The 14,792-nt window shown below is 40.5% G+C and overlaps 1 protein-coding gene across 1 annotated transcript in view; it reads right to left on the reverse strand.

Moving 5' to 3' along the window:
* LOC133665480 (thymocyte selection-associated high mobility group box protein TOX-like) overlaps positions 1-11,341 on the reverse strand; it is a 19,477-nt gene extending 8,136 nt beyond the window's left edge. The window contains exons 1-5 of the mRNA XM_062070787.1: positions 11,073-11,341; positions 5,416-5,631; positions 3,550-3,774; positions 635-715; positions 234-548 (exon numbers count right to left, since the gene is read on the reverse strand). Of these exons, the coding sequence (XP_061926771.1) occupies positions 234-548; positions 635-715; positions 3,550-3,774; positions 5,416-5,631; positions 11,073-11,339 (1,104 nt within the window). The 5' untranslated portion in view covers positions 11,340-11,341. The remainder of the gene's footprint in view (positions 1-233; positions 549-634; positions 716-3,549; positions 3,775-5,415; positions 5,632-11,072) is intronic.
* Between the last annotated feature and the right edge of the window lie 3,451 nt (positions 11,342-14,792).

A 14,792-nucleotide genomic window follows, 5' to 3' on the forward strand; every position in this document is an offset into this window, starting at 1 on the left:
GAACTGAATTTAAAAAAAATGATAATACGCTGACAATTTGATTGGAAAAACTGATCCATCCATCCATTTTGTACCGCTTGTCCCGTGTTTCAAAACTCCAGTGTAAACAAATCATTGCATAAAAATGCAGTTGATAAAAAGTTCCTACTATATATACATATTTATTCATGTTATATTTCCTTGAATGGAGGAAAATAGATGTACTTGCACAATAATAATAATCAGATGATTACCTGTGTGATGGCGGGGGGGTGTGTCATGGCCATGGAGTGCTGCTGATGCTGATGCTGCATCCCCCCCAGGTGAGTCTGGCTGTGGAGTGGGGGGCTGACCTGGTGGGGAGGGGTGGAGCCTCCCAGGGACAGGGTGGGCCGAGGTACGCTGCCCCTGGTGGACAAGGTGTGCATCTGAGGCAGGTGAGTGGAGTGGTGGGGGTATGGCATGTACATGTTGGGGTGCTGGTGCTGGCCCGCATAGACGGGTGACTTGGATGTGTAGATGGAGGAGGAGGAGGAGGCCGGCTTCATCTCAGATGGATCGTTGTAACTCTGAAGGACAAAAACAGCTGTTGACTAAGTCCTGAAGGCGTCCTGACTAAGTCCTGAAGGAGTCCCAAGGTGTGCTGGTCTGGTACCTGAGAGACCAGACTGGCCCTGTAGGCAGCCAGTTGCTTCAGGTACTCCTTCTTGGCAGTCTCTGTCCTCTTCTTGTACTCCTTCAGGAACAACATTACATTTCATTGTGATATCACTCAACTTCACATACTCCTTAGCAGTATCAGTCCTCTTCTTCTACTCCTTCAGGAACAACATTACAATTCATTGTGATATCACTCAACTTCACATACTCCTTAGCAGTATCAGTCCTCTTCTTGCACTCCTTCAGGAACAACATTACATTTCATTGTGATATCACTCAACTTCACATACTCCTTAGCAGTATCAGTCCTCTTCTTGCACTCCTTCAGGAACAACATTACATTTCATTGTGATATCACTCAACTTCACATACTCCTTAGCAGTATCAGTCCTCTTCTTGCACTCCTTCAGGAACAACATTACATTTCATTGTGATATCACTCAACTTCACATACTCCTTAGCAGTATCAGTCCTCTTCTTGCACTCCTTCAGGAACAACATTACATTTCATTGTGATATCACTCAACTTCACATACTCCTTAGCAGTATCAGTCCTCTTCTTGTACACCTTCAGTATCAACATTACATTTCATAGTGATATCACTCAACTTCACATACTCCTTAGCAGTATCAGTCCTCTTCTTGTACTCCTTCAGGAACAACATTACATTTCATTGTGATATCACTCAACTTCACATACTCCTTAGCAGTATCAGTCCTCTTCTTGTACTCCTTCAGGAACAACATTACATTTCATTGTGATATCACTCAACTTCACATACTCCTTAGCAGTATCAGTCCTCTTCTTGTAAACCTTCAGGAACAACATTACATTTCATTGTGATATCACTCAACTTCACATACTCCTTAGCAGTATCAGTCCTCTTCTTGCACTCCTTCAGGAACAACATTACATTTCATTGTGATATCACTCAACTTCACATACTCCTTAGCAGTATCAGTCCTCTTCTTGCACTCCTTCAAGAACAACATTACATTTCATTGTGATATCACTCAACTTCACATACTCCTTAGCAGTATCAGTCCTCTTCTTGTACACCTTCAGGAACAACATTACATTTCATTGTGATATCACTCAACTTCACATACTCCTTAGCAGTATCAGTCCTCTTCTTGTACACCTTCAGTATCAACATTACATTTCATAGTGATATCACTCAACTTCACATACTCCTTAGCAGTATCAGTCCTCTTCTTGTACTCCTTCAGGAACATTACATTTCATTGTGATATCACTCAACTTCACATACTCCTTAGCAGTATCAGTCCTCTTCTTGTACACCTTCAGGAACATTACATTTCATTGTGATATCACTCAACTTCACATACTCCTTAGCAGTATCAGTCCTCTTCTTGTACACCTTCAGTATCAACATTACATTTCATAGTGATATCACTCAACTTCACATACTCCTTAGCAGTATCAGTCCTCTTCTTGTACACCTTCAGGAACATTACATTTCATTGTGATATCACTCAACTTCACATACTCCTTAGCAGTATCAGTCCTCTTCTTGTACTCCTTCAGGAACAACATTACATTTCATTGTGATATCACTCAACTTCACATACTCCTTAGCAGTATCAGTCCTCTTCTTGTACACCTTCAGTATCAACATTACATTTCACTGTGATATCACTCAACTTCAGATACTCCTTAGCAGTATCAGTCCTCTTCTTGTACACCTTCAGTATCAACATTACATTTCACTGTGATATCACTCAACTTCACTCTCTCAGCAAAATAAATAATCAAATAATTTGCATATATTTTCTTTAAAAAGGTCAGAGATTCTTAACCTTTTTGATCCGGGGCCTAACTTTTTCACTACACATCAAATATGAACTCTTGATTAGAATCCTCTTCAATAATTCTAATCTGACCTATGAACAAGATAAACCTTGTCCAATGATATACAAGCAGGTGTTGATCACAAAGATTATTATCAAGGCTTTGGTGAGGCTGATGACAAACAAACAAAAATGAAATGATGCAGTGCTAAAATCAATTCTAACTAAATGACTAATAATACATGTTTCCTAACTAAACTGTCAATAAAAAGCTCAAATGAAAATAAAAGCTTTAACACTTTAGTCTTCGTTTTTGCGCTTAAAAACTTCTCTGTAAGTGTATTTATTATTGATTATTTACTTGTTTCTGCCTAGCTTCACTTATGTTAGCATGCTAATCTTTTATGGTGGTGTTTTAGCTCATTCTATTTATTTTATAATTGTATTATTTCAACCAAAAAAACCATGGATTTTGATACCTGCCCCTATCTTGTTAGCATGCTAAAGGTTACCATGCTAACATAAATATGCTATCTTGTTAGCATGCTAAAGGTTACCATGCTAACATAAATATGCTATCTTGTTAGCATGCTAAAGGTTACCCTGCTAACATAAATATGCTATCTTGTTAGCATGCTAAAGGTTACCATGCTAACATAAATATGCTAACGTTTTAAGCAATCTTTTTAACTGTGGTTTTTTTGTTTAGACATTTGATACTTGACAGCATCTTAGAAGTATGCTAACTTATCCTATGCCAGCATGCTCAAATGAAATAATTGTAACCGTTGAAAAGCACAAATAATGACTTCTTAAAAGATTGTCGCCATCTTAGAAGTATGCTTACTTCACTTATGTTAACATGCTAAAGTTACAGTAGTATTTTAGATCAATATATTCATTTTAACTTAAAATTCACGGATTCTGAGACTTGCCTCCATCTGGCAAGTAAGATTGTGTTACTATAACAAGCTAACATTAGCATGCTAGCCTTTTAGCAGAGGTTCCCAGCACCACATCAAAATGGTTGCAGGAATTGTGTAGTTGTCATGAAAATGAAGGCAGTGGCTAACTTGTGACAAAGAGATGGCATTCTACCTGCTTCTGTTCCTCTCCCAGGCCGTCCCACATGGAGGCCACAATCTTGGAGACCTCCCCAAAGGTGGCGTTGGGGTTCTGGGCCTTGATGTTGGCTTGGGTGTCCCTGAAGAACAAAGCGTAGGCAGAGACCGGCTTCACCGGCTCATTGGGGTCCTTCCGCTTCTTCTTCTTGGGCGTCTTGGCTTTCTTGGACATGTCGAAGGCTGCAGGCCGCTTCTCGCCCTGCGCAGGTGAAGGTGTGTCAGTGTTTGTCCTCTAGACACACTAATAAAGATGCTTGTTCATTTTAATGAAGCACACACCTAATAAAAGGTGCTAAAAGTTGATGTTGCTACTGCCCCCACATTTCCTCAAAAATAATGTTGAAAAAACAACTTAAAGCCTTAAATAACTTTTACTGCAAATTCATATCAGCTCCAAATATTGCTTATTGGCCTCCTTGATCACTAATAATCAGTATTGGCCCTGACAATAACCATATTGGTCAATCACATCAAAGGCCATGATAACAACATATTGGTCCATCCATAGCGTGTATACACACATAATGATAAAAACATATTAGTCCATCCATAGCGTGTATACACACACACACACACACACATGATGATAAAAGCATATTGGTCCATCCATAGCATGTATACACACACACACATCATGATAAAAAACATATTAATCCATCCATAGCGTGTATACACACACACACACACACACACACACACACACACACACACACACACACACACACACACACACACACACACACATCATGATAAAAAACATATTGGTCCATCCATAGCGTGTATACACACACACACATACACACATCATGATAAAAAACATATTAGCCCATCCATAGCGTGTATACACACACACACACACATCATGATAAAAAACATATTGGTCTATCCATAGCGTGTATACACACACACATACACACATGATGATAAAAGCATATTGGTCCATCCATAGCGTGTATACACACACACACACACACACACACACACACACACACACACGATGATAAAAACAGATTAGTCCATCCATAGCGTGTATACACACATACACACATCATGATAAAAAACATATTAGTCCATCCATAGCGTGTATACACACACACATACACACACATGATGATAAAAGCATATTGGTCCATCCATAGCGTGTATACACACACACATACACACATGATGATAAAAGCATATTGGTCCATCCATAGCGTGTATACACACACACACACACATGATGATAAAAGCATATTGGTCCATCCATAGCGTGTATACACACATACACACATCATGATGATAAAAGCATATTGGTCCATCCATAGCGTGTATACACACATACACACATCATGATGATAAAAGCATATTGGTCCATCCATAGCGTGTATACACACACACACACACACACACACACACACACACACACACACACACACACATGATGATAAAAGCATATTGGTCCATCCATAGCGTGTATACACACACACACACACACACACATGATGATAAAAGCATATTGGTCCATCCACAGCGTGTATACACACACACACACACACACACACACACACATGATGATAAAAGCATATTGGTCCATCCATAGCGTGTATACACACATACACACATCATGATAAAAAACATATTGGTCCATCCATAGCGTGTATACACACACACACATCATGATAAAAAACATATTGGTCCATCCATAGTGTGTATACACACACACACACACACACATCATGATAAAAAACATATTGGTCCATCCATAGCGTGTATACACACATACACACACATGATGTTAAAAGCATATTGGTCCATCCATAGCGTGTATACACACATGATGGTAAAAAGAGTTTGCTACCCTGAGGTTGTCATCGTGGTCGTCCTGGTGTGGTGAGCTGGAAGGTGAGGGTGTGGCAGATGTGCTCCCAGGAGGAGAAGGAGAATTGTGGGTCAGCTGGGATTGGTTGATGGTGGCCAGCTGGCCGGCTCCTGATTGGCTCCTGGGTCCCAGGGCAGCTTGTATGGGCTGCTGGCTGCTGGTGAAGCGAGAGTCGGAGTTGACCATCTGCTGCATCTGTGTGGTCAGTGTGGTAGAGCTCAGGTCAACAACTTCTTTATTCAACATATTTCACACACTACTTCAAATACTTGCATTTTCTCCAAAAATCTGTGAATCTTTGGGCACCATCTGATTCTAGTCTTGGGGGTAGGATTCTTTTTTTATCGATTAGGAATTGAGATTAAATCATCACACCACTAGTCATCTCATCATGTTACCTGCTCAGGTGTCATCACACCACTAGTCATCTCATCATGTTACCTGCTCAGGTGTCATCACACCACTAGTCATCTCATCATGTTACCTGCTCAGGTGTCATCACACCACTAGTCATCTCATCATGTTACCTGCTCAGGTGTCATCACACCACTAGTCATCTCATCATGTTACCTGCTCAGGTGTCATCACACCACTAGTCATCTCATCATGTTACCTGCTCAGGTGTCATCACACCACTAGTCATCTCATCATGTTACCTGCTCAGGTGTCATCACACCACTAGTCATCTCATCATGTTACCTGCTCAGGTGTCATCACACCACTAGTCATCTCATCATGTTACCTGCTCAGGTGTCATCACACCACTAGTCATCATGTTACCTGCTCAGGTGTCATCACACCACTTGTCATCTCATCATGTTACCTGCTCAGGTGTCATCACACCACTAGTCATCTCATCATGTTACCTGCTCAGGTGTCATCACACCACTAGTCATCTCATCATGTTACCTGCTCAGGTGTCATCACACCACTAGTCATCTCATCATGTTACCTGCTCAGGTGTCATCACACCACTAGTCATCTCATCATGTTACCTGCTCAGGTGTCATCACACCACTAGTCATCTCATCATGTTACCTGCTCAGGTGTCATCACACCACTAGTCATCATGTTAGCTGCTCAGGTGTCATCACACCACTAGTCATCTCATCATGTTACCTGCTCAGGTGTCATCACACCACTAGTCATCATGTTAGCTGCTCAGGTGTCATCACACCACTAGTCATCTCATCATGTTACCTGCTCAGGTGTCATCACACCACTAGTCATCTCATCATGTTAGCTGCTCAGGTGTCATCACACCACTAGTCATCATGTTACCTGGTCAGGTGTCATCACACCACTAGTCATCATGTTAGCTGGTCAGGTGTCATCACACCACTAGTCATCTCATCATGTTAGCTGGTCAGGTGTCATCACACCACTAGTCATCTCATCATGTTAGCTGGTCAGGTGTCATCACACCACTAGTCATCATGTTAGCTGGTCAGGTGTCATCACACCACTAGTCATCATGTTAGCTGGTCAGGTGTCATCACACCATTAGTCATCTCATCATGTTACCTGCTCAGGTGTCATCACACCACTAGTCATCTCATCATGTTAGCTGGTCAGGTGTCATCACACCACTAGTCATCATGTTAGCTGGTCAGGTGTCATCACACCACTAGTCATCATGTTAGCAACACAATGAGACTTGTAAAGTAGGTCAACTATGAGCAGCCCACATTTCACTATCAACTGCAAGAGCAGCCTTGACTTTGTTGTACACACACACACACACACACACACACACACACACACACACATACACACACACATACACACACACACACACACACACATACACACACACACACACACATACACACACACATACACACACATACACACATATACACGCACACACACAAATACACACATACACACACATACACACACACACACACACACACAAATACACACATACACACACACACACACACACACACACACACACACATACACACACACACACACACACACACACACACACACACACACACACACACACACACACACACACACACACACACACACACACACACAGACTTCAATCTCTCTCTCTCCCTCTCCACCTCCATAAGGCTGATCCAGGCATAGTTGCTAGGCAACCAGTAGTAAATGTATGGAATAAGGCAGGAAGTGATGATGTATAATGTAGGTACAGTAAGTGATGATGTATAATCCATCAAAGGTACAGTAAGTGATGATGTATAATCCATCAAAGGTACAGTAAGTGATTATGTATAATCCATCAAAGGTACAGTAAGTGATGATGTATAATCCATCAAAGGTACAGTAAGTGATGATGTATAATCCATCAAAGGTACAGTAAGTGATGATGTATAATCCATCAAAGGTACAGCAAGTGATGATGTATAATGTAGGTACAGTAAGTGATGATGTATAATCCATCAAAGGTACAGTAAGTGATGATGTATAATCCATCAAAGGTACAGCAAGTGATGATGTATAATGTAGGTACAGTAAGTGATGATGTATAATGTAGGTACAGTAAGTGATGATGTATAATCCATCAAAGGTACAGCAAGTGATGATGTATAATGTAGGTACAGTAAGTGATGATGTATAATCCATCAAAATAACAGTAAGTGATGATGTATAATCCATCAAAGGTACAGTAAGTGATGATGTATAATCCATTAAAGGTACAGTAAGTGATGATGTATAATCCATCAAAGGTACAGTAAGTGATGATGTATAATGTAGGTACAGTAAGTGATGATGTATAATCCATCAAAGGTACAGTAAGTGATGATGTATAATCCATCAAAGGTACAGTAAGTGATGATGTATAATGTAGGTACAGTAAGTGATGATGTATAATCCATCAAAGGTACAGTAAGTGATGATGTATAATCCATCAAAGGTACAGTAAGTGATGATGTATAATGTAGGTACAGTAAGTGATGATGTATAATCCATCAAAGGTACAGTAAGTGATGATGTATAATGTAGGTACAGTAAGTGATGATGTATAATCCATCAAAGGTACAGTAAGTGATGATGTATAATGTAGGTACAGTAAGTGATGATGTATAATCCATCAAAGGTACAGTAAGTGATGATGTATAATCCAGGTACAGTAAGTGATGATGTATAATCCATCAAAGGTACAGTAAGTGATGATGTATAATCCAGGTACAGTAAGTGGTCATACAGTGAAGATCCATCAAAGGTTGAACAGGTACAGTAAGTGATGATGTATAATCCATCAAAGGTACAGTAAGTGATGATGTACAATCCAGGTACAGTAAGTGATGATGTATAATCCATCAAAGGTACAGTAAGTACTGTACATCTACCTACCCCTCTGACTACAACCACACCAACATCAACCCCTCTGACTACAACCACACCAACATCTACCCCTCTGACTACAACCACACCAACATCTACCCCTCTGACTACAACCACACCAACATCTACCCCTCTGACTACAACCACACCAACATCAACCCCTCTGACTACAACCACACCAACATCAACCCCTCTGACTACAACCACACCAACATCAACCCCTCTGACTACAACCACACCAACATCAACCCCTCTGACTACAACCACACCAACATCAACCCCTCTGACTACAACCACACCAACATCTACCCCTCTGACTACAACCACACCAACATCTACCCCTCTGACTACAACCACACCAACATCTACCCCTCTGACTACAACCACACCAACATCAACCCCTCTGACTACAACCACACCAACATCTACCCCTCTGACTACAACCACACCAACATCTACCCCTCTGACTACAACCACACCAACATCAACCCCTCTGACTACAACCACACCAACATCAACCCCTCTGACTACAACCACACCAACATCAACCCCTCTGACTACAACCACACCAACATCAACCCCTCTGACTACAACCACCCCAACATCAACCCCTCTGACTACAACCACACCAACATCAACCCCTCTGACTACAACCACACCAACATCAACCCCTCTGACTACAACCACACCAACATCAACCCCTCTGACTACAACCACACCAACATCAACCCCTCTGACTACAACCACACCAACATCAACCCCTCTGACTACAACCACACCAACATCAACCCCTCTGACTACAACCACACCAACATCAACCCCTCTGACTACAACCACACCAACATCAACCCCTCTGACTACAACCACACCAACATCTACCCCTCTGACTACAACCACACCAACATCAACCCCTCTGACTACAACCACACCAACATCAACCCCTCTGACTACAACCACACCAACATCAACCCCTCTGACTACAACCACACCAACATCAACCCCTCTGACTACAACCACACCAACATCTACCCCTCTGACTACAACCACACCAACATCTACCCCTCTGACTACAACCACACCAACATCAACCCCTCTGACTACAACCACACCAACATCAACCCCTCTGACTACAACCACACCAACATCAACCCCTCTGACTACAACCACACCAACATCAACCCCTCTGACTACAACCACACCAACATCAACCCCTCTGACTACAACCACACCAACATCAACCCCTCTGACTACAACCACACCAACATCAACCCCTCTGACTACAACCACACCAACATCAACCCCTCTGACTACAACCACACCAACATCTACCCCTCTGACTACAACCACACCAACATCAACCCCTCTGACTACAACCACACCAACATCAACCCCTCTGACTACAACCACACCAACATCTACCCCTCTGACTACAACCACACCAACATCTACCCCTCTGACTACAACCACACCAACATCTACCCCTCTGACTACAACCACACCAACATCTACCCCTCTGACTACAACCACACCAACATCAACCCCTCTGACTACAACCACACCAACATCTACCCCTCTGACTACAACCACACCAACATCAACCCCTCTGAGTACAACCACACCAACATCAACCCCTCTGACTACAACCACACCAACATCTACCCCTCTGACTACAACCACACCAACATCTACCCCTCTGACTACAACCACACCAACATCAACCCCTCTGACTACAACCACACCAACATCTACCCCTCTGACTACAACCACACCAACATCTACCCCTCTGACTACAACCACACCAACATCAACCCCTCTGACTACAACCACACCAACATCAACCCCTCTGACTACAACCACACCAACATCAACCCCTCTGACTACAACCACACCAACATCTACCCCTCTGACTACAACCACACCAACATCTACCCCTCTGACTACAACCACACCAACATCAACCCCTCTGACTACAACCACACCAACATCAACCCCTCTGACTACAACCACACCAACATCAACCCCTCTGACTACAACCACACCAACATCTACCCCTCTGACTACAACCACACCAACATCTACCCCTCTGACTACAACCACACCAACATCAACCCCTCTGACTACAACCACACCAACATCTACCCCTCTGACTACAACCACACCAACATCTACCCCTCTGACTACAACCACACCAACATCTACCCTTAAAGACCAGTGTTTTATAGCATTTACATTTCACTCAGGAGTGGATCTTCACATTTTGCAACATCTTATTATTATTATTATGATGATTATTATGATTGAAGTCCACTTACCACCGACAGAGTGCTGGTCATGGCCGCACCGTCGGGGCTGAAGGTGCCGCCATCTTGGTTGAGCATGGTGGCGCCATCCTGACTGCGGGGCATTCTGGGGACATTCATGCCCTGCAGCTGGTAGGGATGGTGGGGGGCCGAGTGGGCCGGCCCGTCCAGAGAGCCATAGGGTCCAGTGGGGGAGTCCTGGGGCAGGTGAGGGGGCAGCATGTGGTCCGGCAGGTGAGGGGGAGTGATGGGTGCAAAGTTGTAGTCCTCGTCACCCATTTGGTAGGACTGAAGACCAGACCATGGACACAAGACATACTCTTTATTAGCATACAGTAGTGTAGTACACCTAAGTATTCATTAAGTACCACCATAATGACATCATTAAATACAGTAGTGTAGTAGACCTAAGTATTCATTAAGTACCATCATAATGACAACATTAAATACAGTAGTGTAGTAGACCTAAGTATTCATTAAGTACCACCATAATGACAACATTAAATACAGTAGTGTAGTAGACCTAAGTATTCATTAAGTACCACCATAATGACAACATTAAATACAGTAGTGTAGTAGACCTAAGTATTCATTAAGTACCACCATAATGACAACATTAAATACAGTAGTGTAGTAGACCTAAGTATTCATTAAGTACCACCATAATGACAACATTAAATACAGTAGTGTAGTAGACCTAAGTATTCATCAAGTACCACCATCATGACATCATTAAATACAGTAGTGTAGTAGTACTAAGTATTCATTAAGTACCACCATAATGACAACATTAAATACAGTAGTGTAGTAGACCTAAGTATTCATTAAGTACCACCATAATGACAACATTAAATACAGTAGTGTAGTAGACCTAAGTATTCATCAAGTACCACCATCATGACATCATTAAATACAGTAGTGTAGTAGTACTAAGTATTCATTAAGTACCACCATAATTACAACATTAAATACAGTAGTGTAGTAGACCTAAGTATTCATTAAGTACCACCATAATGACAACATTAAATACAGTAGTGTAGTAGACCTAAGTATTCACTAAGTACCACCATAATGACAACATTAAATACAGTAGTGTAGTAGACCTAAGTATTCATTAAGTACCACCATAATGACATCATTAAATACAGTAGTGTAGTACACCTAAGTATTCATTAAGTACCACCATCATGACAACATTAAATACAGTAGTGTAGTAGACCTAAGTATTCATTAAGTACCACCATAATGACAACATTAAATACAGTAGTGTAGTAGACCTAAGTATTCATTAAGTACCACCATCATGACAACATTAAATACAGTAGTGTAGTAGACCTAAGTATTCATTAAGTACCACCATCATGACAACATTAAATACAGTAGTGTAGTAGACCTAAGTATTCATTAAGTACCACCATAATGACAACATTAAATACAGTAGTGTAGTAGACCTAAGTATTCACTAAGTACCACCATAATGACAACATTAAATACAGTAGTGTAGTAGACCTAAGTATTCATTAAGTACCACCATAATGACATCATTAAATACAGTAGTGTAGTACACCTAAGTATTCATTAAGTACCACCATCATGACAACATTAAATACAGTAGTGTAGTAGACCTAAGTATTCATTAAGTACCACCATAATGACAACATTAAATACAGTAGTGTAGTAGACCTAAGTATTCATTAAGTACCACCATAATGACAACATTAAATACAGTAGTGTAGTAGACCTAAGTATTCATTAAGTACCACCATAATGACAACATTAAATACAGTAGTGTAGTAGACCTAAGTATTCATCAAGTACCACCATCATGACATCATTAAATACAGTAGTGTAGTAGTACTAAGTATTCATTAAGTACCACCATAATTACAACATTAAATACAGTAGTGTAGTAGACCTAAGTATTCATTAAGTACCACCATAATGACAACATTAAATACAGTAGTGTAGTAGACCTAAGTATTCACTAAGTACCACCATAATGACAACATTAAATACAGTAGTGTAGTAGACCTAAGTATTCATTAAGTACCACCATAATGACATCATTAAATACAGTAGTGTAGTACACCTAAGTATTCATTAAGTACCACCATCATGACAACATTAAATACAGTAGTGTAGTAGACCTAAGTATTCATTAAGTACCACCATAATGACAACATTAAAATACAGTAGTGTAGTAGACCTAAGTATTCATTAAGTACCACCATAATGACAACATTAAATACAGTAGTGTAGTAGACCTAAGTATTCATTAAGTACCATCATAATGACAACATTAAAATACAGTAGTGTAGTAGACCTAAGTATTCATTAAGTACCACCATCATGACAACATTAAATACAGTAGTGTAGTAGACCTAAGTATTCATTAAGTACCACCATAATGACAACATTAAATACAGTAGTGTAGTAGACCTAAGTATTCATTAAGTACCACCATAATGACAACATTAAATACAGTAGTGTAGTAGACCTAAGTATTCATTAAGTACCACCATAATGACAACATTAAATACAGTAGTGTAGTAGACCTAAGTATTCATTAAGTACCACCATCATGACAACATTAAATACAGTAGTGTAGTAGACCTAAGTATTCATCAAGTACCACCATAATGACAACATTAAAATACAGTAGTGTAGTAGACCTAAGTATTCATTAAGTACCATCATAATGACAACATTAAAATACAGTTCTTTGGTGTACCACAGCTCGACAGATAGTTAACAGCATGAAGAAACAGAAGCTCCAGAAGTTTTGTCGCTAATTGACGTTCCTTCATTGGAATTATTTTCCTTCCTCAGTTGTATTTCTGCACACGTCTACCTTTACACCTACATAGTAATTATAGTTACATAAAGAAGAAGCACATTAAAAAGTATCCAGTAACAAACGTGTCCGCATCCTTCAACTTAATGAGTCATTCTGGTGTTGCAAAAGAAGAAAAACAATGACAACTGAGGGCCAGTACAGGTCAAACTATCTAGAGGCCTTTGAAGCATCAACTACTCATTCATTCAGATCTTTGGAAACTGGAGCTTTTTATTGGTCCTTATGAACAAATTGTATTCATTTTTGAAATGCACTTCCATATATGAACCTAAGAAGACTCACACACGGGCGTGCTCGGCTAGTAGCTGTACGCCAAGAGATAAGCTAGCTCCTATGTCAGTAGGACAATGCTTTTTGACTTCATTGACTTTCAAATCCTACAAAAAGAAGACGCGATGTTTTCTCACTTATTCCAAATAAGTGCAGCTCCTCCTAACGGGAGTTATTTGTCAAATAAAGAAATATCAAATAGAATCAGAAAGCCATCATTTATTATTGCAACACACTGCAAAATAATACAGTAAATGGTATATTTTCCCTCTATAAACATAATATTTGAAACATCAGTAATTGTAATGCAATAAAATGCCAATTGAGTCATTTGGAGTTACATGACATTTTAAAAAGAGTATATTATGAGTAATGTCACCTTGCATCAACAATGTTGATACTGAAGTGTCAGTCAAATGATTCACATTTCTCAGCTGACTCTGGTTTCTTCTTTGTCACAATGTGGTGGGATCATTCTGTCACGTCACTCACTGCCCTCCTGTGGATGCTACGTGTAATGCATCTCATACTTCTTAGGGGAAAACACTAATTACGCTGCTCACTGTTGTATCACTTGTGATACGTTGTAGGTCCTGGTCCAACCA

This window comes from Entelurus aequoreus, linkage group LG14 (assembly GCF_033978785.1).
Source record: "Entelurus aequoreus isolate RoL-2023_Sb linkage group LG14, RoL_Eaeq_v1.1, whole genome shotgun sequence".
NCBI classification, from domain to species: domain Eukaryota; kingdom Metazoa; phylum Chordata; class Actinopteri; order Syngnathiformes; family Syngnathidae; genus Entelurus; species Entelurus aequoreus.